Below are 25,960 nucleotides of genomic sequence, written 5' to 3' on the forward strand. Positions count from 1 at the left end.
AAGGGGTAGGCAACCTTAGAGAGGTGGAGATCAACTTGAACAACACTGATGAAGTCAAAGATCACCGGGCACAGTGTCCTGTTCACACCAGAACGCGATGCCAGAAAGGCATGCTCCATGTGTGTTTCCTGCACCGTGTTCAAAAGGCATTGACTGCGGGTGATGATACGTTGTTAACCCCAAATGTAGATTACAAACGCAGTGGACATAAAAGTATTACAAGAGTGCAGGGTTTGGGAGTGCGCTTCACTCAGAATGCAGGGTTCAGGAGTGTATTGCGCTCAGAATGCAGGGATCAGGAATGTGTTGCGCTCAGAATGCAGGGATCAGGAATGTGTTGCGCTCAGAATGCAGGGATCAGGAATGTGTTGTGCTCAGAATGCAGGGATCAGAAATGTATTTCCCTGAGAATGCAGGGTTCAGGAGTGCGTTGCGCTGAGAATGCAGGGATCAGGAGTGCGTTGCGCTGAGAATGCAGGGATCAGGAGTGCGTTGCGCTGAGAATGTAGGGATCAGGAGTGCGTTGCGCTGAGAATGCAGGGATTTTTGGGGGGGGGTGTGATGTGAAGGGCGGTAGAGGACACTGCTATGGGGCTGGCCCTGCTCATAGCAGTGTCCACTGCCCCCTTCACATCACCTCCCCCCACACCCACACAGTAGTGTCCTCTTCCCTCCCATTGCAGTGTTCCAATGCATCCTACCTGTGCACACGAGACCGAGAAGCAGCACAGTTCTGGATAGGGGGCGGGAGCAGGAGCTGGCCGAGTGACTTTTCATATTAACAAGCTCGTGATTGGTTGCTAGGTTCTAAGTAACCAATCACCTGCGGGTTAACTAGAAAAGTTAACTTGGCCAGCTCCTCCACCTGCCCTCTGTCCTGTGCTGCCTCTCACTCTTCGCCGCTCACTGATGACGGCAGCGGAGGAGGCAGGAGGGGAGAGAAAGAGGAGGACCGAAGGCTCGGCGGAGGAGGCTGAGGGCAAAGACCGACAGCTAGCAGTAGGAGGCAGGGGTCAGCGGCACAGACCCCGATAGTGGTCATTGATTGGGCATCCAGCTGCTCCTTCAATAGTACAAACAAACTGGGCAAACAGTTCAAACATTTATATAGTATATGTTTTATTCAATTTGTTAGTAGAATCCTTTACCTAGAGCCTGAGGCTGTCCATAGATACCCCATCATATCTTAGTCCTGGCACCCCCAGACTATAGTCTAATATCTATGTGTGCTGTACATGCAGGCCATTTAATTCTCTTTGGTCTGTTGTCTGGGAATCCTAGAATGTGCCTGCTTGCAATGCTGGAATACTTACTACAGGTTTCTTGATAACTTTCATAAACAGAAAACCTTATGTGAAAAAAGTTCCTGGGGACCATTGATCAGGTTTAGATCTTCAGAATGCTTAATGTAGTTGGTAATGCAGTAAGCAGAGAAAGAGGATGATGCACAGTGGGCTTGAGGAAGTACAATCCTATTGATCATGTGAAATGTTCTTTAACATCTGGGTTCAGGATATTACAAATTAAGGTATTCTGAGTGTTTTTTTGCTTTGGTTTTAGCACAGTTGCTTTTGTTAACTTTTATAGTAGTAGATCACTGGTTGCTTGTATGTAGGGTTAATTATTTACAGGTGATTTTTTTAACAAACCCTGCACAGGGTCTGTAAGGATTTTGACACTTTTTAATGCTGTTGAAGACTACCAGTTTAGGAATACTGAAGTGTGGATACCCAGAGGTGCTTGCACATACCTGCAGAAGCTTTCCTCTGCTTCTCCTGAATGCCAGGGGTTAAGTCAGTGTTAGGTTATGGAGGGGTATAGGGTTTTGGGTTAAGGTTAGTTTAGGTTTTTTTGGGATTAAACTTTAGGGGAGATGTTAAAGGTTCAGTGACAAACTGTGCCTATGGTACAAGTTGTGCTTTAAGGCATGCCCCCACCCCTCTGGGTGCAGCCGACCTTGTCCATTACGTACCTCTGTCCCCATTGCAATGATTATTACTGTGTGGCTTTGCCTAGTGATTCACAGCCCTTTTTCCAAAAATGCCCTTTCTAGGTGCGTCCTTTATCCTACACATAAGCGTTCTAGCCCAAAATATTCCTATAGGAAGAGCTGTACTCCACAGGTACGCTAGAGGCCGCCAAAAGCAAGGCTTTCCATAGGAAGAAATGGGGCTGCAGCGCTCCTCTTAAAGGAGAAGCATGGGATTATGAAAAAAACAAACCTCTATACTCACCTCTATGCTGCAGCATTGGAGTGATGCTGCAGCTGTCCCACATAGGATTGTTCAGTTTTTGTTCTGTTCAGAGTGAAGAGCAGTGACTGCCAGTCACTGCTCTCCACTCTGCTCCTCCAGCGCTCACTAGAGCACTGGGCTGGGGAGGGGGTGGTTGCAGCTGGCTCTGGCTTTCAGCTGCACGCTAACAGGTGAAGCCAACTGTCAATCAGGCAGCTGGATGGCTCCCAACAATATGGTCAAGATCCTTTTTAGCCTGGAGTGGCTCTGCCTTGTCAGCTGATAGCGGGAAATAGCTATCAGCTGAATTTGGGTTACAGGAGACTAAAAGTAAGTGTACTTGTGTGACCCACAAGAAGAGTATGGCCAGAAAAGCTTTGGCCATACATCTCTTTGTTCTGTGTATTTAAGCATCGTCATTACACATAAGGCACTGCATCCAGCAGTGGTCAACCCCAACCATATCCTTCCCCTAATTAGAAGTGTTTTCACAGTTACTGGCAGGATTTTCCAAAAATTATTTGCAGATTGCTACAGCTGATAATCATAAAACGTACAGTACAGATGTAGATAACTGAAATTCTGATAAATTTTACATGTAGTTTTTAAGGAATCTGTCTTTTTTGTATGTATTCTTTCACTTCTCCAGGGAACATCAGAAGCAAATGGAAGACCTGCAGAAGGAAATAAGTCGATTAGCAGAGGAGGCTCAGTTGCTGCGCACACAGCTGAAGAGAGATAGCATTTCCAGACAAGTGAGATCACTAACAGTACTGTATCACTGGTGTTACTGTATTGGGACTTTTTGAATAGCAGACCAGGATATTCCCTACTCCATCTCCTGCTTTAAGACCTCTAAATAAAATATGCTGGTACCATGATCAGGATAATCTGTTCCCATGGGAAAAATTTATGGGGATTGCAGCAGGCAAATCAGACTAAGCCAATGCTGCAATTAAGGCTTCTGTTGTAGATTTCCTTACAAATACACAAGCATTCTGGAAGATGGTGTGTGTGTGTGTGTGTGAGTTGTTATCCAGCTTTGTATTCTTAAAGGAGAATTCTAGCCTTCTAGCAATGCATAGGTACCAAATGGGGACAATATTGATGGACAGATGGCTTTCTGGGGAAAACAGGCAAAACCATATCTATTGATGTAGCAACAAGACCCACTGGGGATAGCTTTCTGACTTGTCAGTGGACTGAAGAATCCAGCATTCACATAATCCTGGGGTGCTCAACTTTTTGAAGAACAGGGGCCACTTAAAGTGTTACTAAACCCACAACAGTAAAATTAGCCTGTAAATGCAGTAAACCATGCTTGTTATACTCACTGTGAAACCTAAGGGGTTAATTATCCGCATTGTATAAAAAGGCTGTTTGATCCTGGCTTCTCTGATTCTCCCCTCCTTTCACTGTCCCCTGATAATTTCCTGATAACAGAGTCTATGGAGTCAGGCTGCACATGCTCAATTTGGTGTGTATTGCTAGAGAGGTTTTTTCTTTCTTGGGAGGGTGAATGTGATCAGCACTGTCCAGACAGAGGATTAGGGGTATTGCTGTCTAATAGGACAGTCAGAAAACTCCTCCTACAAGCTTTAACCAGTGCTTGGCTGGACACTGATAGAAGTCACAAGACTGCTCTAACTGCCGATGAGAAAAGGTATTTAGCAGTTATATTTACTAAAATAATTGCATTTCCATGCTCTGTGTACTGTGGGAGACCAGATATAGTGAATGCAGGTTCCTGGGTATAGTAACACTTTAAGTGATTTGGTAACCTGTTGTGGGCCACAATGAAATGAAATGGTTCAGAATTTCACATTTTTTATTTTGAATAGCACAATGAAGATTTTAAACAACAATCGGGATCATTATTTTCCGTGGGACCAGTCCCTGTTGGATGTTTGCCCACTATTTAATTAGAATCACAAAAATCAACTAGATCACCATTAGAGATGGGCTCGAGCGTGTTTGAGATCCCACCTGCCTGATCTCGTCAGGAAGCCGACACCGCACATGGCTAATCACAGGCATTGAGACCTTTCCCGATCTGTTATGACTAAGGCCTTATAGGCTGAAACGTGTCAACTGTTTTTCATCTGCGTTTGTTCACTGTGGCTTGCCATTAAAACAAAGATTTTTTTTTTTTTAAGGAGCAACAACTGGAGTGCGGATCATTTTTCCTACATTACTTTACTCAGTCAGCGACTGTGGATCGAGCACCCGGGAGCTCTGACTTTTCTGTTTATAATTTATTATTTATTATTATATTTATTATAATCTGTGCAGCTGCGGACCGGGAAATGTCCCACTGCCTGTGATTAGCAGTGTGCGGTCAGCTTCCTGGCGGGATCGGTCAGCTTCCTGGCGGGATCGGGCAGGTGGGATCCCGAACACGCCCAAGCCCATTCCTAATCATCATTAATCCCACTCTCGCGCTCAGGTGTGACCAACCAAAAAAGCTCCAAGCCAGTGTTGCAGCTTTCACTATATCGGGGTCCCTGCAGTCATCCCTTGAATGACCACAGTCCTTGCTTTGGCAAATCTAAACAAAAAACAGACCAGCGGAGTGGATGCCCTAGTAATGCAATAAACTTATTTTTTAACCAAAGATAAAATGACACATAATCCACTCACTTACTCCCAGAATGACACCAAGCTCATTACACAACTGTGAGAATCCACCTTCAGAACCCCTGTATGGATGCCACTAGATGCAAGTAATTCAGCTAAAGGCTCCTCCGCGTGTCTGTGTGTTAGGAAAGAAAGGGAAGATCCTGGAGTCAAAGTCAAGTAGTTCTTGTTTGCAACACTTTTACTGTATAGCACTATTGTTGCAACAAATTTTTAAAGAAATATCACCATATCAGGTAAAAGGAAATTGAAGGTTAATAAAACCTCTTCAGTGTTGGAGTATATTCTTGACTGTATAAATTATTGTGTTGCATCTTTGAGACAACTCTACAACAAAATTTGCCTTTACCGTCTTTCACTAATAGTTGAGATAATTCCATTAATCTGTCAACTGCTCCTAAAAGCTTCTCTGCCTGTAAAACTTCACAGGAGAGATGCTTGTGACAGTTCTTTCAGAGCTTGCAAACATTAATTCATACCTTGCAGGCATGTGCATTATTATTATTATTAATATACAGGATTTATATAGCGCCAACAGTTTGCACAGTGCTTTACAACATTAGGGCAAACAGTACAGTTACAATACAATTCAAGAGGCCAGTAGAAGGAGCTGTGGGCTCAGAGCACATAGACTTGTCTATAGTCCTTCCTCTCACCAAGGCCCGCCTGCCAGGCGACGTCATTTCCCTTGTGCATTCCACGCCAGGAAGCTTTGGATCACCCGCACTTCCTGTTCTTGGATCCAGTGTTTTGCTCAGCCTCCTGATACTACCTGGACGCCGGGAGATGCCGGACAGCAGGCACCCCCTGAGGACATTTATCACAGATATGCCTATGTTTTCTTCGATCCTTCGATCGAAGTGCAATACTTATGTGCATTAAAAACGTGTTCCAAATGCTGCACTTAGGTGCGCCTCCCTCCTTTCCTCCCTTTCATTTTCAGAGTATCTGGATATACTCTGGGGATGGCTAGCACCTGAATCTTTAACTGTACCATAGTTGTTATGGACAACATCATCTACAACAAGGACCTATAGATAATAATCCTTAAATCCTGATCATATGTGCAGATTTATTATTGTGATGCGCTGAGTGATTTTTCGCTTTCAATTTTTTTTTTTACAATACAATTTAATACAGGAGGAATCAGAGGGCCCTGCTCGTTAGAGCTTACAATCTAGAAATGTGAATCTATCGCAAGTTCCACTATTTGTCACACTACCGTGAGACACATTTCTAAAGCATAACTACAACACTCCAGTAATTGTGTGTGAAGGCAGCCCGTTCCTTTTGTTCTTCCACCTTTTGGTTCACATCTATGTGCTGTGGCGATCTAGAGTCCACATGTGTAGAGGTGCGTTAAGGTGCCATGCAAAATGAATTGCACCACTGGTGATACGTTAATGTATGCTGTGGTAAAACATGTCTTTCATTGCACGTTACCACAGCGAATAGATGTGCATGGGCCCCTAACATTTGTTTTGGTGACTCCTATGGCTCTGCAGCCTATACACGGTTCGAAACGTGTATGGGCAGGCTGAATGTGCCAAGTTGCACCAGCATACCGGGTTTAACCTGTGATTATCGCTAGATGCTGCTATAGCCGCCCCACCAGAAGACAATGGCCTGGCATGATGGGGGAATCAGTCGAATTTCTTTCCTACAACCAGTGGTTTCAGGAAAGAAATTTGTTCCGTGTATGGCCGGTCTAAGAATTACTTGATTTGCTATGATTTACTTCCAGCACTGCCCCAATGAATAGACAAGGCAAAATGCTTTGTTTCCAACTGTCTTACTTCACACCACAGCATTGCTGTGGTATCCACTGAAAAAAAATAAAAACTTGTGACATTTCAGTAAAGTCCTATGACAAAAGTAAACCGTGTGATGTGCCAGGATCGGCGTATTGGCACTGTATCTTTAAGTGCACACCAGAGGCCTGCCTGCAGTGCAGCTTGCTGGTATAAATGGACCTCAACAGTCCCTGAAATGCAGTAAAGTTTAAACATGCGGCATGCCTTTGTGGCTCCCAATCCTCCTATGCTGGTCAGTGCAGTCTCATAAAACGGATGAAACTTGGCATCCTTTACTTCCCTGACATCACTTGTTTCATTCCTTTGCCACTAGATGCTGTGCATTAGGAAAGCATATGATTTTCAGTACTGATAAGAAAAAAAGAGATCAGAAAAATATACTACATAATGTTTTTCTTTTTCATATATTGAATATAGCATTTATCAGTGGTCTCCAGGTGCACTATAGGATTTTGTTAGAATTTGTATTTTTTTTGTTTTATAAGCTTCTATAAATGCTGTTATACTGGAGATCATATGACTCCTTTGCTTTGAGTTTCCAGTAAGATACCATGCCTGGCAACAACTAATTATTATGATTAAAAAGAGAGAAGCGGTGCCTACTAAGTGTAGTATAAAGCACAACAGGCACATGTATGAAATCTTGAACATGGCATATCATTGTGGTGTCTCCCAATGGGTCACCCCCATGATATGCCATATTCAAGATTTCATACACGTGAGTTGTTTACCTTCTGAATAAACCTGTTGTACTTTATACTACACTTAGTGGGTGCCGTTTCTGTCTTTTTGATCTCTAGAGTTGCATTCACTTTCACATGCTGGCAGCCAACAGTGTAGTCCCAGGATGAGTCCCACAGAGACGCTCCTCTCCTATTATGGACTGAATATCATTGGACTCACTATAACCCATTACAACTGTAATCCCCCTCACTGACTTGTTGTCCTCAAGTTCAGTGCGTCACTTTGTTTTTCCTGTTTAATTATTATGCTTGTTGTGTTTGCCGGGTAAACTCATTTATGTATTTCTCACAAAAATAGATTTTTTTTTCTCATGAGTGCTTACTTTCTTTCCCAATAGTGTTTGTTTAAAAAAATAAAAAATAAACTTATCTTGTGACCATAGCAGGCAGCCTCTCCCACTTTGGGAGCAGGGATCAGGATGTAAGGGCTTGTCTCCGCTGGTGTTACATATTCAACATTCCCAAACACTTTGAACATGCACCTTGTGTTTTTGTAAATATGCAAATGATTTTTGAACATAACTCCCCTTGGGTTAGTAGGTTGGAAGGTTGCCCCACGTTTCCACGCTTAAACACCGCACTTCAGGTTTTGGCAGCTGACCACTTCCATGGGCACTGTGACGATCAATTGCATTGCAGCAGTTGCATAAAGCAATTTTTGGGCATTTCCGAGGTGGAAAAAACAAAACCTTTGTGATAAGGATTTGTGAGTTTCAGACACAAAGCAGGAGATAAATGTGTGTGTGTATGTGTGTGTGTGTGTGTGTGTGTGTGTGTGTATATATATATATATATATATATATATATATATATATACACTACCGTTCAAAAGTTTGGGGTCACCCAAACAATTTTGTGTTTTCCATGAAAAGTCACACTTATTCACCACCATACGTTGTGAAATGAATAGAAAATAGAGTCAAGACATTGACAAGGTTAGAAATAATGATTTGTATTTGAAATAACATTGTTTTTACATCAAACTTTGCTTTCATCAAAGAATCCTCCTTTTGCAGCAATTACAGCATTGCACACCTTTGGCATTCTAGCTGTTAATTTATTGAGGTAAGCTGGAGAAATTGCACCCCACGCTTCTAGAAGCAGCTCCCACAAGTTGGATTGGTTGGATGGGCACTTCTGGCATACCATACGGTCAAGCTGCTCCCACAACAGCTCAATGGGGTTCAGATCTGGTGACTGTGCTGGCCACTCCATTACCGATAGAATACCAGCTGCCTGCTTCTGCTGTAAATAGTTCTTGCACAATTTGGAGGTGTGTTTAGGGTCATTGTCCTGTTGTAGGATGAAATTGGCTCCAATCAAGCGCTGTCCACTGGGTATGGCATGGCGTTGCAAAATGGAGTGATAGCCTTCCTTATTCAGAATCCCTTTTACCCTGTACAAAGCTCCCACCTTACCAGCACCAAAGCAACCCCAGACCATCACATTACCTCCACCATGCTTAACAGATGGCGTCAGGCATTCTTCCAGCATCTTTTCATTTGTTCTGCGTCTCACAAACGTTCTTCTTTGTGATCCAAACACCTCAAACTTGGATTCATCCGTCCACAACACTTTTTTCCAGTCTTCCTCTGTCCAATGTCTGTGTTCTTTTGCCCATCTTAATCTTTTTCTTTTATTGGCCAGTCTCAGATATGGCTTTTTCTTTGCCACTCTGCCCTGAAGCCCAAAATCCCGCAGCCGCCTCTTCACTGTAGATGTTGACACTGGTGTTTTGCGGGTACTATTTAATGAAGATGCCAGTTGGGGACCTGTGAGGCGTCTGTTTCTCAAACTAGAGACTCTAATGTGCTTATCTTCTTGCTTAGTTGTGCAACGCGGCCTCCCACTTCTTTTTCTACTCTGGTTAGAGCCTGTTTGTGCTGTCCTCTGAAGGGAGTAGTACACACCGTTGTAGGAAATCTTCAATTTCTTTGCAATTTCTCGCATGGAATAGCCTTCATTTCTAAGAACAAGAATAGACTGTCGAGTTTCAGATGAAAGTTCTCTTTTTCTGGCCATTTTGAGCGTTTAATTGACCTCACAAATGTGATGCTCCAGAAACTCAATCTGCTCACAGGAAGGTCAGTTTTGTAGCTTCTGGAAGGAGCTAGACTGTTTTTAGATGTGTGAACATGATTGCACAAGGGTTTGCTAATCATCAATTAGCCTTCTGAGCCAATGAGCAAACACATTGTACCATTAGAACACTGGAGTGATAGTTGCTGGAAATGGGCCTCTATACACCTATGTAGATATTGCACCAAAAACTAGACATTTGCAGTTAGAATAGTCATTTACCACATTAGCAATGTATAGAGTATATTTGTTTAAAGTTAGGACTAGTTTAAAGTTAGCTTCATTTAAAAGTACAGTGCTTTTCCTTCAAAAATAAGGACATTTCAATGTGACCCCAAACTTTTGAACGGTAGTGTATATATATATATATATATATATATATAATTTATTATGACATGGAGGAGTGCTTTTTTTTGTGTGTGTGTTTTCCAGTCTAAATAGGTTTACAGTTTCTTTTGAGTAGATGTAGATCACCTTTTTAACCATATTACATGTATTGGCATAGGAGTGTGGAAAATGCAAGTCCTTAACGGCAGCACTGGAAGACAGCAGGGTACAAATCAAACTAACGAATAGAACAATTAAGGAGCTTCAAACACTGTGCCAAAGGTTTCAAAATCAACTCCAGGAGCAGGTATGCCATATTTTCTTATTACATCTACTAATTAATTCTTGATTTTTATTTTAGACTACATACAAAGGAAGCAACTGTATTTTATCACATGTTAGACTTGGTTAAGGTGTGTACAATTAAATTGCTAAATACAATGAAGGAATTATGTCATTATCCTCTAAAAGGTATTTTGGCATTTTGTATTTTGGCAGGTTTTGGTAGGTTACAGCTGCCATTTGAAGTGTATCCATAGCCAAAAATGTCTAGTTTTGTATAGAGTAAGCAAATGGTTAGAACTCCTGTCAGGTTCTTTTTATAGCTTTCCATGTCCCCAAAAAGATACCTTGGAGGTAACGATGTTTTAAAAGAATGTGCACAGCATGAAGCAATTCCTAAGAAACTGTGGAGGTAAGAAAGCGGAACTGGTGGTGAAGTCTTCAGAGGCTATGGTCTCGGAAGGATAGCAGAATTCCTAAGGCCCCTCTCCCACATGCGGACTGTTTGTCGGTTTTTCATCCAGCCGTTGACGGATGAAAAATGGACATCAGTGGATAGACGGATGATCATCCGCTTCCGTCAACATCTGTTTTTTTGAACGGATTTTCAAAGCCCTATTTTTCTTCCGTTTAAAAAAATGGATCGGATGAAAAACAGACAAACGGTCTGTCTTTTTTTTCTTGAAACAATAGCTCTGGGACTCAAGTGGTTAAGGACTCTTGGGGCTTTGATAAAGTGCAATTCGTGTGTGAAACGCGTAAGCCATTCCTCTCTTGCTTGTACAGGTAGTGCTCTTCATGTTCTTCATAGTTTTATGCGAATAAAGGCATTTGGATCCCAGTTTGGTGCGCAGCTATCCAGATTTTCCCTTCATTATGGTTAAGGACTAGCTGGCAGAGGTAAATAAATAATGTAAAAACAGATGAAAAACGAATGACAAACTGATGTAAACTTTTTTTTTCTTTGAAGAAAAGTGACTGTACTGAAGAAATGAATGGTCCGCATGTGTGAAAGTGCCTAAGAAGAGATGGTTAAGTTATAAAACCTCGACTTTGCCTTGGTGGCGCTGTTCATCACGCAATGAAGCAGGCCATTAACTAAAGCCGCGTACACACGAGTGGAATGTCCGACAGAAAAAGTCCTCCGGAAGCTTTTCATCATCTATTCCGATGTATGCCTCATCGGACTTTTCTTTTTTGAAAATTCTGACGGACCTAGAAATGGAACATGTTCTAAATATTTCCGACGGTACCAATTCCTATTGGGAAAACCGCTCGTCTGTAGGCTGTTTCGACGGACCAAAAACGACGCATGCTCTGAAGCAAGTATGAGACAGAAGCTACTGGCTATTGAACTTCCTTTTTCTAGTCCCGTCATACGTGTTGTACGCCACCGCGTTCTGGACGGTCGGACTTTCTGATCATGTGTATGCAAGACCGCTTGAGCGGAATTCCGTCAGAGTTCCGTTGGAGAAACCTTCGGAGTTTATTCCGACGGCAAAATCGGTCGTGTGTACGTGGCATTAGAAAATTCACTACCTCCCAAAAAATATTTCCAAATTTAAAAAAGGAGCTTCCCACTTTTACTTGAATGGTCAAGATAAGGGAAATTATAGAAAACGAATGGACCGAGCTGGAAAAAAAAAGCAAAGATATTGAATCACATTTCGTATTTTATTTTAAAAGATGTTATGAACAGGAGAGTGGACTCAAACTTTACAGGATCTGAGGCAGTTGGAGCTGCTTGAAGACATGCAGTTACACTAACTTAGTTTATCTGGGCATTTAAAACCATACATAACGGGGGATTAAAGAGGCCATGGTATCTAAAGTGCCTAGAGAGAATATTCTTGCTCCATTACAGGATATGAAAACTGCTTCAAACTTTGTTGCAGGGCCCTCTTTCAGCAAGGCCTCTGCAACTAGGTGCATCTTTTGACAAGGCTGATGGTTCAATCCGTGAGGGGTTTCAGCAAGGAGGTGGGTGGCACATCCAAAAAAAGGTCTTTGTGCAATTTTGTATTCCGGGAAGCTCATCTTTTATCACAACCTGGCATAGGTTATCAAGAGAGTGACCAGAGGAAATCAGATCTCTTACCTTAGGATCATAAAAGAGCACCGCAGTCTTTTCCAGGCAACAAGAAACCCAGAGATCAATACAGGGATGTCAAGTCCTATAGGCAGATTGAGAATTTTTCAGATCTTCCTGGAGAGGGGTTCAGCCCTCTTTCCTAAAGAACACCAGAACCAAGGGGGTCCAGTTGGGCAAGGCCCCTTAAAAGCAATCAAGTGTTTTTTTTTCACCCAGCCAACCACAGTAGGTGCAAGGCTTTTCACATTCAGGCTGGGTGGACAACGTTGCAGGCTTTTGGATTGCCTAAACATTAAAGAAGGGATATAAACTTGAGTTAGCTCCCCATACACCCAGGTATTTTTCCTTGAAGTAGTATTAAACCCTCTGTGTTTTTTTGAGGGGCCTCCAGATTCTGATCAGTCACACCCTCACCCCCACAACCCTAAACTTTGTCTTCACAGGAAAGAGTTAACAGTGGACAAAGCAGTATCCAGCATGTTAGCTAAGAGCAAGGGGGGAGCAGGGGAAATGCCTTCCTATAGAGCTGTGTGTTTCTATTGATGCACACAACTCTGTTGTCCCTCCATGCAAGGTTGGTTGGCTTCTTCACTCCTGTCACCTAGCCAGTGTCATTAATACAGTGTACAGTATTATCACTGATTATTGTATGAGTGTCACTAACCACATCAGTGTCAGTTAGCATCCCTCCCATCCAGTGTCAGTTAGCGCCAGATTGCTTGCCACACTATCACAGTCTCAATATAAGTCGTGAGCATCGGCATTACTAGTATAGTATCTGTACGGATCAGTATCTAGATCACGATCAGAACTACTACTAGTGTCCCCAAAATGCAGTGTTGGCAGGATCATCCACAATCACCGCTAGCACTTGTAGCACTGACATGTAGCAGAATATATCTTGGCCTAAATTTGTAAAGAAATTTGCTTTTTTTGGATATGTTTTATAACAGACATTTTTTTTGCACTAATATCCACTGTTAAACTTCTGCATCCAGATGTACTGATTCTGCCGAGGCCTTAACTTTTGGCTCACAGACGAGTAGTTCTAAAGACGCTACAAGTTTGGCTGGCTAGTCAACCAGAATCCTTTACAAGTTCTGAAATATCTCAAAATTTTACCCTAGCTAGGAGATGGTTATCTTACCATAAAGGAAGATCTCCCAGATTATGGCAAGATCTTGGAACGTCATTCGATCATCTATACTCCTGGCCAGGGATTTATGAGCTTTTGCTGGGCGCATTGGCAGCTTTGCTGAATCATGTTTGTGTTTTTCCACCAGTGTATTGATCCTTGTTAATTCTAGCAGATTTTCTGCCATGTTTTGTCACGCCAAAATTCAAGTGGTGAATCTGTTCTTGAGCAGGCCTCTCAGCTCTGGAGAATGAATTATTGCAGATGCCAGTTTCTGGAGCTGGAGGGGTACATTGTCAGAGGACAGATAGCAAGGTCTCATCCTAAGATATTTGACCATCTTAGAGCTTCTGGTAGCGTTCAAAGCAGTTCTACCAATGCCAATGCCCAACTCATTGACCAACATTAAGTCAAATCTTTTAACGTTCTCACAAGTGGACTTTAAACATAGCCTCTCAGTCAGGTATTTCAGATTTTGGGAACCCCTCAGGTGAATCTGATGGTGACACGCAGCAACGCTTGTAAAATTCCTTCTCCCTTTTTTATGGAGCCATAAACATTAAGCCTCTGGTAAAACCTTTTTCCCTAAATGATACTTACAGTACCAGTAGTGCTCAAGCAGTTTGAGCCTTTTTTCTTCCCAGTGACATCCTGAGCTATGTGGCATCTAACTCTACTGCCGATGTTGCTGACAAACGTTATGACGGCCCAATGCATAGCCAAACTACAGACTTAGGCCCCTTTCATACTGGTTCGCTTTTGCCGTGCCTTTCTATGGCAACAAAAGCGCATGGAAACTATTCCCCAACACTTCATATTCCTGATATGTGCCTGCTGTGCCATGTACTTGTATGAGAGTCTCCTGTTCTCTTTCTATTGCTTCCTTTTATGTGAAATGCCTGGTGTTCCTGCCAGTCCCTCTCCTTTCCTATTAAAAAAACTGATCACACTAAGCAGGAGAGCACACCTTGGTTAGTTCCTATGCTGGGAACAAAACCTGCTCTCCTCCAATGATCAGACTTCTCCTGACATGCACCCAATGTACAGCCATTCACTGGAAAGCTCAGTGTGCTGCTCCCCACCCCCCAGCTGTTATGCAGCTGAGAACAGAGGGAATGTGATCACTTATCAAAAAGGGGGGGAAAAAAGGTATTTATAGTTTTTTTTTATATCTATACAAAAATGTTTTGGCTTTTATTTCTATTTTAAACCACTTTACAGCCACTTTAAATCCTATGTAACTGTTCCCTTTGAAAAGTCTTCCATGCTGCATCTTTGGTGTAGTTTTTTTGAAAGTACACCAAAAACACACCTTCCATTGTAAGTCAATGGCAATGCATCAAAAGCGCATCAGTGTGAAAGGGCCTTAACCGCCTCCTGCCCACCGTATAGACAAATGACGGCGGCCGGGATGCCTTCTCGTTCTGGGCCGACGTCATATGACGTCGCCCAGTCTCACCGCCACCGCAAGCCCTCTGGGGGTGCGCAGCATGGCGATCGCAGGCACGCTGTGTCCCTGTATCCAATCACAGCTGATCACATGTAAACAAGGAAGTGCCGTTAATCTGCTCTCTTCGCCTCACACTGACAGTGTGAGAGGAGAGCCGATCAGCGGCATCTCCTCACAGGGGAGACCTGCACTGTTTATCAGTGCAGTCCCAACAGTGCCCAGCAGTGATGCCAGTCTGTGCCCATCAGTAACACCAATCTGTGCCCATCAGTGATGCCAATTTGTTCCCATCAGTGGTGCAAGTCAGTGCTGCCTTTCAGTGCCACCTATCAGTTCTCATTAATGCTGCATATCAGTGCCACCTATCAGTGCTGCATATTAGTGCCGCCTCATCAGCACACATCAGTGAAGGAGAAAAATTACTTATTTACAACATTTCCTGACAGAAACTAAATGATAAATTCATTTGGGTACAGCATTGCATGACCATGCAATTGTCATTCGAAGTGTGACAGCGCTGAAAGTTTAAAATTGGCCTGGGCAGGAAGGGGGTGAAAGTGCCCTATAAGCAAGTGGTTAAGCTGCAACAAAAAAGCAAATCAAAAGTGCATCAGTGTGAATGGCCCATTAGGACCCCTTTACATGGGTGTCATCCAGTCACATTTTTTCAAATTAAAAAACAAATTCAGTTTACATCAGTTTTTTATCGGTTTTTACATCCACCTGCTAGTGTCCCTATAAACCATTATTCACCTCTGCTCTAAGTGGGGGATTCCCCACTGACAGCAGAATGTAAACAAGTGTTTTTTTTCTTCTTCTTTTTGTAATAAAGGACTTGTCAAAAACTGTGTGTGTTTATTTACACTTGTATTTTTTATGAACAAGTAGGGGTAATATGTACGATAAGTCATCCCCTGCACCCCCGCAACCACCTGGTCAGCATTATGGGGAAGAGGCCCTTGTCCTCATGAGCCTACATCAATGTACCCTCTTCAACCCGATGTTGGGGGTAACCTGGTATGGTTTGGGGGGGGGGGGGGGGGGTGCGCTCACCCCCCACTTTCCTGACCTGCCAGGCTGCATACTCAGATAAGGTTCTGGTATGGATTGTGGGGGGGAACCTGACACAATTTTTATTATTGTTGGGGTGAGGTAAAATTCATACCAGACCTAGAGAGCCTGGTATAGATTGGGTGGGGTGTGGAACCTCATGACTTTTTTTTTTTTCTTTACATTTTCGGCTCTTTTGTTTACATTATTCTGTCAGCAAGGAATCCCCTGCTGACAGCAGGGATGAGTCTGGGTAAGCCGACCATGCTGACTCCTAACAACCAATGAAAGAACGGATGCAAAAAAAGTCCACTGTCCATTTTACATCAGTCTAAGTCTGCTTCCGTCTTTTTACACAGAACCAAAATAGAGACTTGTTCCTTTTAAAAAAAATGGACCTGGATGTAAATGGATAATCATCTGTTTGCCCATAGAAATGTATTGCTGTCCATTTTTCATTTGTCCGTTGACGGATGAAAAATGGAGACAGAACGTCTGTGTGAAAGTGACCTAAGCCAGGTGTTTTCGTACAAAGTGGTCTGGCACCCAGTGACCCTTATGCCCGTACACACGGTCGGATTTTCCGATGGAAAATGTCCGATCGGAGCGTGTTGTCGGACATTCCGACCGTGTGTGGGCTCCATCGGACATTTTCCATCGGATTTTCCGACACATAAAGTTTGAGAGCAGGCTATAAAATTTTCCGACAACAAAATCCGATCGCGTCAATTCCGACCGTGTGTGGCCAGTTCCGACGCACAAAGTGCCACGCATGCTCAGAAGAAATTCCGAGACGGAACAGCTCGGTCTGGTAAAATTAGCGTTCGCAAATTCACGGTGCAATGTAAAAAATGGTTTAATACAGCGCACTCTCTTCTTCTTTATAATGTGAGAAGAATTAAGTAGTTTTGCTGCTCATATTCACACAGACTTCTCACAAACTTCTTTCTTTATTATTTATCGGGACTCCCTCAATATATTTGGATTTGTCACATCTGACAAAATTATTTTTGGGTTGTTGTCCTTTTTTTTTTTTTTTTTTTTTTTTAAAGGCTGTTTTTTGTTTTTAGGTTTGTATTTTTTTTCAAGGCTGATCTTTGTTTTATTATAGTTTTAGTTTTACTCCATAATATTTTTGTGTGTGTTTTGTGTGTCAAGTTACCACAACACCATTGATATCTTATATTATTTAATCTCAAGGAGATTGTTTGGTGTTGGTGTCCCTTGTTAATTTCACATTGTACTTTAGAAATGTACCTGAATCCTCACAAACAACCTGTCCTTTTTGAAGGAAAAAACACATAGGAGAGTATAATTGAAACAAAAAATCCTTTATTAAGGGCTCAGCACCAAACAAAGAGGGAGGCAACGCTGGATAAACAGCAGAAATTGGCGAAGCCTTGGACCCCCAGGGCAGACATCAATTCTTTAACATCAAAATTGGTGGCCTGAGAAGTCCTTATCTAAGGGAGTGCAGTCTGGTCCAGAAGTCCCAGAGATCTGGAAAGCAGCAGATGACATCTGTGTCCCCAGGCTGTGGTACTACAAGAGGCTGGATCTTTTGCCAGACCAGACTGGACCCAGGGTCATCACTTTCTGGTCTTCTTTCCACGCTTCCTTCCTGGCTGTGGCTCTGGTGTTGGAGATGTGGCAGGAGGAGGAGTAGGACCTGGAGGAGGAGTAGGACCTGGAGGAGGAGGAGGACTAGTAGGACCTGGAGGAGGAGGAGGACTATGTGTGAGGTTACAAATGTGGGTAGCAGATGTTATTTGGCCCCTCAACCCCTTATTGAGAGCTTCCAACATTAAGGACTCACACAGGAGTCGTTGGCCCTCCTCCATCTGCAGCATTTTGCAGGCAGTTATGCAAGCAAAGTCCTCCTCCACAGTGTGGGGGGTTCTCAGGGCCTCTGTAGCCTTCCAAAAGAGGCCTATGGCAGTCTCCTCCAGGGTACTCCTCTTCCTGCCACTTTGTCTTTGCGGGTGTAGGGGAGGGACCTGGATATCAGGCAGCCTGCTTGGCCCGGCCACCTCCTGGCTGAGACTTCCCTGTGTATGAAAAAGGGACATGGTTTAAGTTTTTGCTTCATCAATCACAATCATAACTTAGTACTCCAAACTAACATCTAGTTAACATCATTGATTGGACAACCAGAAATATTTATAGGAATGCTATACCTGGCTCAAGCTGGGCTCCTCCACATGTTGCTGCCTGGAAGGCCCAGGTTGGGCGTCAGAAGCCTCAGCTGGGGTGGAAGGAAGCGTGGAAGGAAGACTGGAGAGTGCTGGCCTGGGTTCAGTCTGACCTGCCAAAAAATGCAGCCTGTCATAGTACCACAGTCTGGGGACATAGATGTCATCTGCAGCTCCGGATCTCTGGGAATCCTGGACCTTCTTGTGCTCCCTTAGATAAGTGCTCCTCAGGCCACCAATTAGGATCTTCAAATAGGTGATGTCTGCCGTGGGGTCCACCGTCTTCACAAATTCCAGCAATTGATCCAGTGCTGCCTTCCTCTTTGTTTGGTTCTTATAATGTGGGTGGTTTATCTGCCACAGACAAGGCAGCTCCCTGAACATATCAATGAAGCTTGCCATAAAGTCGTTATCTTTCAAGATATCCATTTTCACTGCAAGACACAACACAAGACAAACCCTAATGTCAGCCTAAAGTCTTCTAAACTTGTGCAAATACAGACCTCAATCTAGAAGCAGTATAGGCCCAATGTTAAATCTTACCTTCGTTATCACGATCGGCGCCTCCGATACTCCTTCCTCCGCTCACAGATCGTACATACTACGCACGCGTGTTACGCTTTATACACACTGCGCATGCGTGTAACTCCGCCCGCCCCTGACGTTCTTTCTAGTCTATTCCCCGCCCCTTTTCGTTCGGCGCAGTGGGGGAAGAGCACATGGCGGAGACACAGCAGGTGTGTGCTAATTATAGCAACGAGGAGGAAGAGGGGACAAGCCCGGAGCCTGAAACGTCCCGATCCAGAAGGAGACGATTTAAGGCATCAAATATGTCCTTTGGGGAGATGTTGGAGATGGTCGACATCCTCAAGAGGGCCGACTATGATGGAAAGTATGGACCTTACCCCAACCCCAATATAAGAAAGGCCAAGATCATGGCGAAAGTGGTCAAGAGTCTGCACCGGAATTTCGGGGTACGACGTTCGAAAGATCAGCTCAGGAAGCGGTGGTCGGACCTAAAATTAGGAGAACACGAGCAGTACAGAAAGATCTGGAGAGTGCTGCAAAAAAGTAAGTAGTTGTCCTGTGTTCCTATTCTTTTTGTGTTTATTACGTTCGTGCTGTTCCATGTGCTTTTAGGAACTGTTGTACAGTTTAAAATGGCAACTTTCATGTTCATGGGCACATTATTCGTTCGTAACATTTTTCGTGCGGTGTAGAAAACACCATTGTTTTGGCCATATGCATTTGACCACATTTTTTAGGGCCTACTTGTCTGAAAATAATTTGGTTGTGTAGATGGGTTTGTTACTAGAATGAAATGCAAACTAGATTCTGTGTAAGGAGAGGACACTCAGCAGCTGTTTACACATCTGGACGCTGGAGCACTAGTGTGGGACACAAGAACACCATTTTTATTAGGGGGCCCACACAGGTGCTCCAGTGTATACTATAGGGGTGACTCCATTTGTGAAGCTTGTACAAGACAGGTAAGTATTCAAGCTTGACAAAGGACACTCAAAATTCTACATCTTGGAATTCTGCAAAAATAGACAATTGTACCCCACTTCTAAGCAATCATATTTAGTCAAGTCATATTTATAGTTCTGCCATCAAATATCTGTGTGCTAAGTATACCCTTTTTTTTCACATAGGGGAGAAAAGACTCGGAGGACACCCCTCATCCAAGGAGACCAGAGACCCCCCACCTTTGGAAGAAGGGGAAATACCCCAAACACAAGAAGAGCAGAAGGAGGAAGAAGACGTGGTGGAACTAGTCACCACAACAGGTGAGTGTCTGCGACCACAGGCTCAGGTAAGAGATGGATGGCGGCATATTTACAATACATGGTTCTTTTTTTGTTTCTATCTTTTTAGGTGATCGTGATGTTGTGGATCCAGATCCTTTCGCCTCGGAAAGTGCACAGATCATGATTGGGGAGATCATGGGGTATAATGTTGCATTGGAAAACATCACGAAAAACATCAATGATGTTATTAAAAAAAATAACAACATCATTGATGTTTTTGGGAGAGTTTAAAACCCCTACAAAGCCCTTTCTTTTATGGTGTGCTACAATGTAAAAATTTTTTCGCAAATTGTCGAAAAGCCAAATTTTGAAGAGGCACACAGTGTGTCAACATGTGCTATCTGCCATCATGGGAGATCAATGGACGCGTTTTGGGGGTGCAACCCCTTCCTCAATAATAAAGTAGCTGAGAGGAAGGGGTTGCTCCCCCAAAACACGCCCCTTGATCCCCCGTGATGGCAGCTAGCATATGTTGACATTCGTAAATTGGTGTGCATCTTCAAAATTTGGCTTTTCCTGGGGTGACTTCACCCCATCTGAACGCAATATCAAACACAGTTCCTAAATACTCATGTCTGATATTGCCTTCAAGTTCTACCTAATGTGAACTTTGTAAGTTCAAGATTTGTGTCTTTCTTGTTGGTTTTAAACATGCCTGTTTTATATTAAATGGACATTTCTACTTTTTAGAATGCCACCCCAAAAATTGTTATACAACAAACATGTTGATTTGTTTTAAAAACCTTGTCAAAATGCACATGTGATTGTGCAGGTATTAAAAAGATTGTTAATCAAGAATGTGTGGATTATTGTCTCAACTCTACAACACTTTTGGGGTGTTCTAATTGCTGCTTTCTGTGACAATGGGTGTTATTTCATAAGGGCAAATCCACTTTGCACTACAAGTGCAGTTTCAAGTGCACTTGTAGTGCAAAGTGTCTTTGCCTTTAGTAAATAACACCCAACAGTGCTTTGTATAAGGTTACACAATCACGCCATTTTCAGGATTTACCACATTTCTGTCATGGTCAGCTAAAACAAACACAAGCAGTAAATGTCACCAAAGATTTCTATATTTTCTTTTGTTTATTTGATAAAGGTTTCACACATTGTCTGGCATATTGATAGCCCCCCTACCCGCAAAGAACTCAAGGTATCTTAGCCGGACATCATGGGCACTCAGGGAGGGCAAGCCAGGACGGCCACTTGATTCATGTTGAATTCCGGCCTTAGGCCCAACTGAGCCAGCATAGTTTGCAGAATGTTTCCATAAAAAGTTATGTAGAACACTGCACGCCAGGATAATGTGATTCAATTTGTACTCCGCCATATGTATGGGTGTAAGAAATAGGCGGAACCGGCTGGCCATGATTCCAAACGTGTTCTCCACCACTCTTCTGGCTCCAGCCAGCCGGTAATTAAAAACCCTCTGGTCCGGGGTGAGGGTCCTCATAGGGAATGGCCGCATAAGGTGGTCCCCCAGCGCAAAGGCTTCATCCGCAATGAAGACGAATGGGAGTCCTTCCACATTGTCTTCTGGAGGTGGCAAGTCCAAGCTGCCATTCTGGAGACACCTGTAGAACTCCGTCTGGGTGATGACTCCACCATCGGACATCCGGCCATTCTTCCTCACGTCCACATACAGGAACTTGTAATTAGCTGACACCACCGCCAACATCACAATACTATTGAACCCCTTATAATTATAATAGTGCCACCCTGAGATGGGTGGTGGGACGATGTGGACGTGTTTCCCATCAATTGCCCCTCAGCAGTTAGGAAAGTTCCACCGCTGGGCAAAGTGGGAGGCCACAGTCTGCCATTCCTGTGGCGTGGAAGGAAACTGTTGAGGAAAACCAAAAAAATGAGTCATTTTGCACATAAACAGGGAAAGCTGATTAGACACCAACATTCTTGGCCAACATCAAGATAACATTTATTTATGGGAATTTTTAAACACCAAACTATAAGGTACACCTATCATATTCCCCCCTCCACCCCCCTCTCCTGGGCCCTTTCTAACATCATTGGGGGGGGGGGGGGGGGGGGCTCTTGGACAGGTAACCCTCTCCACTTCATTGAGAGATGAATGCCTAAATAATGGGTATTACTTTGAACAGTCCCTCCTTAGTTACACTATTGACAGCCCACTGGACAGGTAAGAAGTGTCATAATACAAAGATATAAATACACACTGTACACATTTGAGCACATTTGGACATTCTGCTATTACCTATCAAGATAATAATAGGATAAAAAAACTTTAAACAGTACCATTTGAAAGTATACAGGCAGGCCCTTGCACTACATGCTTTGGGGAATTCATCCATAAATCTGACCACAAAAGAGATGGGTATAGTGTGTATGGGTTTGGCAAAGTCAGCAGATAAATGATTGAGGATAGATAGAGAGTTGGTATCAGCTGACTTAGCAGTTGGGGGGAAGGAGGGTTCCAAATGATTTGTGGACCCACAAAAAAAGCCTCTGGCACTCTGCCTGAATTTAAAGCACAAATCACATTTCTAAACATTTTAGGGGGCGTTTGGGGTAAAGCACTATGGAGCTGACAAAATACATTGTTAAGTGACTACATGAGGTGAATATAGGGCAGGAGACCATGCTGGGGAGGTAAGTGAAGGCAAATATGTATGAAGGCAAAAAAAAAATTACATAATAATCCAGCATGCATGAGGACAAAGGGGACATTCACAGCATATTCCGATCATGGTAATTAGGGAATGAGGAAAGAAATACAATATATTATCAAACATAAAATACAATAAAATGTGATATTAAAGGATAAAAATCTTACCTTAATATACTCCTTCTGCAGGACCTGGATGATGGCAGAACAGGTCTCTGGGATAATGATACCCAGAGCCTGGGGGGAGATGCCTGTCGAGAACTTCAAGTCCTGCAGGCTTCTCCCCGTCGCCAAGTACCGCAGGGTGGCGACTAGCCTCTGCTCCGGAGTGATGGCTTGCCTCATGCAGGTATCCTGCCTGCTAATATAAGGGGTCAGCAAAGCCAACAAGCGGTGAAATACGGGGTCCGTCATCCTGAGAAAGTTCCTGAAATCATCAGGATTATTCTCACGGATCTCACGGAGCAAAGGCATATGACAGAACTGGTCACACTGAAGCAACCAATTCTTGGTCCATGAACTCCTCCCCACCCTGTTCATGGACTGGACTTGTGTCAAGGTCAGGACCCCAACACCAAGCCCCCGCACAGCACGAACTCTACGAGGAGTACATATATGCAACATGGCTAGAAAACGGTCAGCTGCTCAGAACGAAGTAACAGCAAGGCCTGTGAAGAGCGACCTGAAAAACAGTAACGAACGAACAAGAACACAATGACTAATCAAAGTCACGTGTAGCTTGCTTGCACGCACTGAAGAGCAGATACAAACCCACAAGCACAAACTGAACAGCAGAAAGCGATCTGAAAACCACAAGTCTGAAAAAGCGCGAATCGTCTCTCACCAAACTTTTACTAACACGAGATTAGCAAAAGGAGCCCAAAGGGTGCCGCGCTTGGTTCTGAACTGGCCTTTTCTAGTCTCGTCGTACGTGGTTTACGTCACCGCGTTCTTGGCGATCGGAAATTCCGACAACTTTGTGCGACCGTGTGTACGCAAAACAAATTTGAGCCAACATCCGTCGGAAAAAATCCTAGGATTTTGTTGTCGGAATGTCCGATCAATGTCCGACCGTGTGTACGGGGCATTATTCTTGCCGAAAGTTACAACAGACTTCCACTGTGCCAAATGCATCCCACAGCAGAGCACCAGAAGACATCCTATACAAATGACGGGCTCCATTCACACTTATACGACTCCAAAGTTGTGCCGACTTTGGAGTGCAACTTTGACGCAACTTTGGATTGGTGCAACTTGGATATGACCTTGACCAGTGATAATGGACAACTGTTGCACACAAGTTGCATTGTATAACATTCAGGTGCAACTTTAATGCAAATTCTGAGGGTTAAGATTGAAGTCTATGGCCCTCAAGTTGCATGAAAGTCGGAGCAAAATAGTGCATGAACTACTTTGAAGTTGCTGCAACATTAAGTAGCGCATATATGAATGGCTATTATTGGAAAACATGTGGAACGACTTGTCATGAAACTTTGATGTCCAAAGTTGCATAACAAGTCGCACAAGTGTGAATGGAGCCTAAAACCAGTCCACCTTATCACCACATACTTGCAGATGATGGAGAAGTTTTACCTATTAGAAAGGCTCTTTTATACTTTTGAGAAGTCCTAAGAGGAGCTGCCTCAATGAGAAGACTGTTCAGCTTGCCTACATGTGTGCAAGTCTACCCTTCTGGAAGAAGTCAAGGCTCACTCTCATGGGGTAGCCACAGCTGGGGCAGCCTACTGTAAAGTTCCAGAGGATGCCATATGTAAAGAACTTAGTAGGAGTTATCCCAACACCTTTATTTGGGAATGTAAGATGGATGTAGCAGCAGATCTTCTTAAATATTTTGGCTCCTCCACTATTGCAGCTGTGTGGGCTCAGAAATAAACTTTTGCATGCAGTTTTTCTGCTGTTCTTTTTTTTGTGCTCCCTTCCTGTTTTAGCTACTGTAGCTATATCCCATTGGTATTGCTGACATAAGATAAGCCCGGAATATAGAAAATAGTTTTAAAAGTATCATAATCTTCCTATTTGAACACCCTTTTTTTGTAATTTACTGAGGGGAAATCTCTGTAAAGAAGCATTATAAACTTGATAGTGTTTCAATTCCTTCCCCACTCTATGTAAAACTAAAAAAAAGTACTAGCTGGGCTTACACTTTTAAATCTTTGCAACCAAGCCCTAAATAGGTATAGTTGAATTGAAAATGTCACACACACATTTTTTTATTGTATGCAGTTTCTTGTGGTACTGAGCTATTCATGTGTTTGTTTCTAGGAGAAAGTACAGAAATTGCTTGTGACCAAAAACAAAGATGTGAAATAGCCAGCAAGAGCACCTGTAGAGCATGGATCTATCATACTGAAGGACTGTTACTTCTGTTACTTCTCAAGCTTCCTAGTGTCACTGCAGGAACTTTGACAGAATCACCTTGTGTCTTCATTTTACAGTGATCTGCTATGATTTGGATGCAGATTTTTTTGAGTATCACTATATAATATCAAAAGGTAATAAAACTATTTTTCAATGTGTTGGCTTTTAAGTAGTGTCTTCTCTATAGGAAATATGCTGGGCAGTGCCTAAAATGGTGCTAAAGGTAAAAGGTTTTTTTTTTTTTTTTACCCTAATCCCTTAACATTAAAGCGGAGTTCTACCCACTTTTACAAAGTGGTCTTAAACTAAAGACCACCTCTTCACCCCTCGTTTTTGGATATCTATTTTTTTGTTTTTCTTACTTATGTTTTTTTTAAAGAATACATTTACTTCCGTCCTAGCCTGTCCGCGGCGAGCCCTCCTCCTTCTCCCCTACTGCCTTCTGGGACCTGTGTCCCCCAGAAGACGAGCTGGCCAGTAACAAAGTGCCGTGCGACTCATGCATGCGCAGTAGGAAACCGGCTGTGAAGCCTAAAGGCTCCACTTCTGGTCTCCCTTAGTTGGAATGGAAGCCCCTGCACACGAGCTGGTGGGCCGACATTGCTGGCTCCCCGGACAGGTAAGTATCCTTATTAAAAGTCAGCAGCTACAGTACTTGTAGCTGCTGACTTTAAAAAAAAAAAATGTTTGCAGCTGGAACTCCGCTTTAACCACTTAAGGACAGAGCCTCATATTGAGATTTGGAGTTTACTGGTTTAAAACAGTTTTTTTTTTAATTTATCGGTGTATAACACACACAGGTATATAACACGCACCCCAATTTTAGGAGGGATGTTTAAGGAAAAAACTTTTTTTTAAATAAAGAGCTTTGAAGCAAAATTAGGGTCACAGCTCATCAATGCACCCTGCTCAGTGCCCATCTGCAGCCATTAAATTGACCAACAATGCATCCTGTTCAGTGCCCATCTGCAGCCTCACCTTTCCCATCATTGCAGCCTCGACAGTGTTGGATTATCCCTGCTGTCTCCGAGGGAAGAGGAGGAGTGAGCACCGCTGAATTACACAGAGCTGCAATCTCCTGTGTACCCGGC

General features: G+C 43.2%; 1 protein-coding gene across 4 annotated transcripts in view; it reads left to right on the forward strand.

Moving 5' to 3' along the window:
* LOC141140680 (uncharacterized) overlaps positions 1-25,023 on the forward strand; it is a 64,270-nt gene extending 39,247 nt beyond the window's left edge. For 3 of the 4 annotated variants that reach the window (XM_073628096.1, XM_073628100.1, XM_073628098.1), the window contains 3 exons: positions 2,884-2,989; positions 10,013-10,141; positions 24,774-25,023. In XM_073628096.1, the coding sequence (XP_073484197.1) occupies positions 2,884-2,989; positions 10,013-10,141; positions 24,774-24,821 (283 nt within the window). In that variant the 3' untranslated portion in view covers positions 24,822-25,023. Of the gene's footprint in view, positions 1-2,883; positions 2,990-10,012; positions 10,142-11,086; positions 13,648-24,773 lie in introns of those variants that run through there. The other variant, XM_073628099.1, reaches the window with a different exon arrangement.
* Positions 25,024-25,960: the final 937 nt, after the last annotated feature.

The sequence above is a fragment of the Aquarana catesbeiana genome, linkage group LG04, assembly GCF_042186555.1.
Source record: "Aquarana catesbeiana isolate 2022-GZ linkage group LG04, ASM4218655v1, whole genome shotgun sequence".
NCBI lineage: Eukaryota > Metazoa > Chordata > Amphibia > Anura > Ranidae > Aquarana > Aquarana catesbeiana.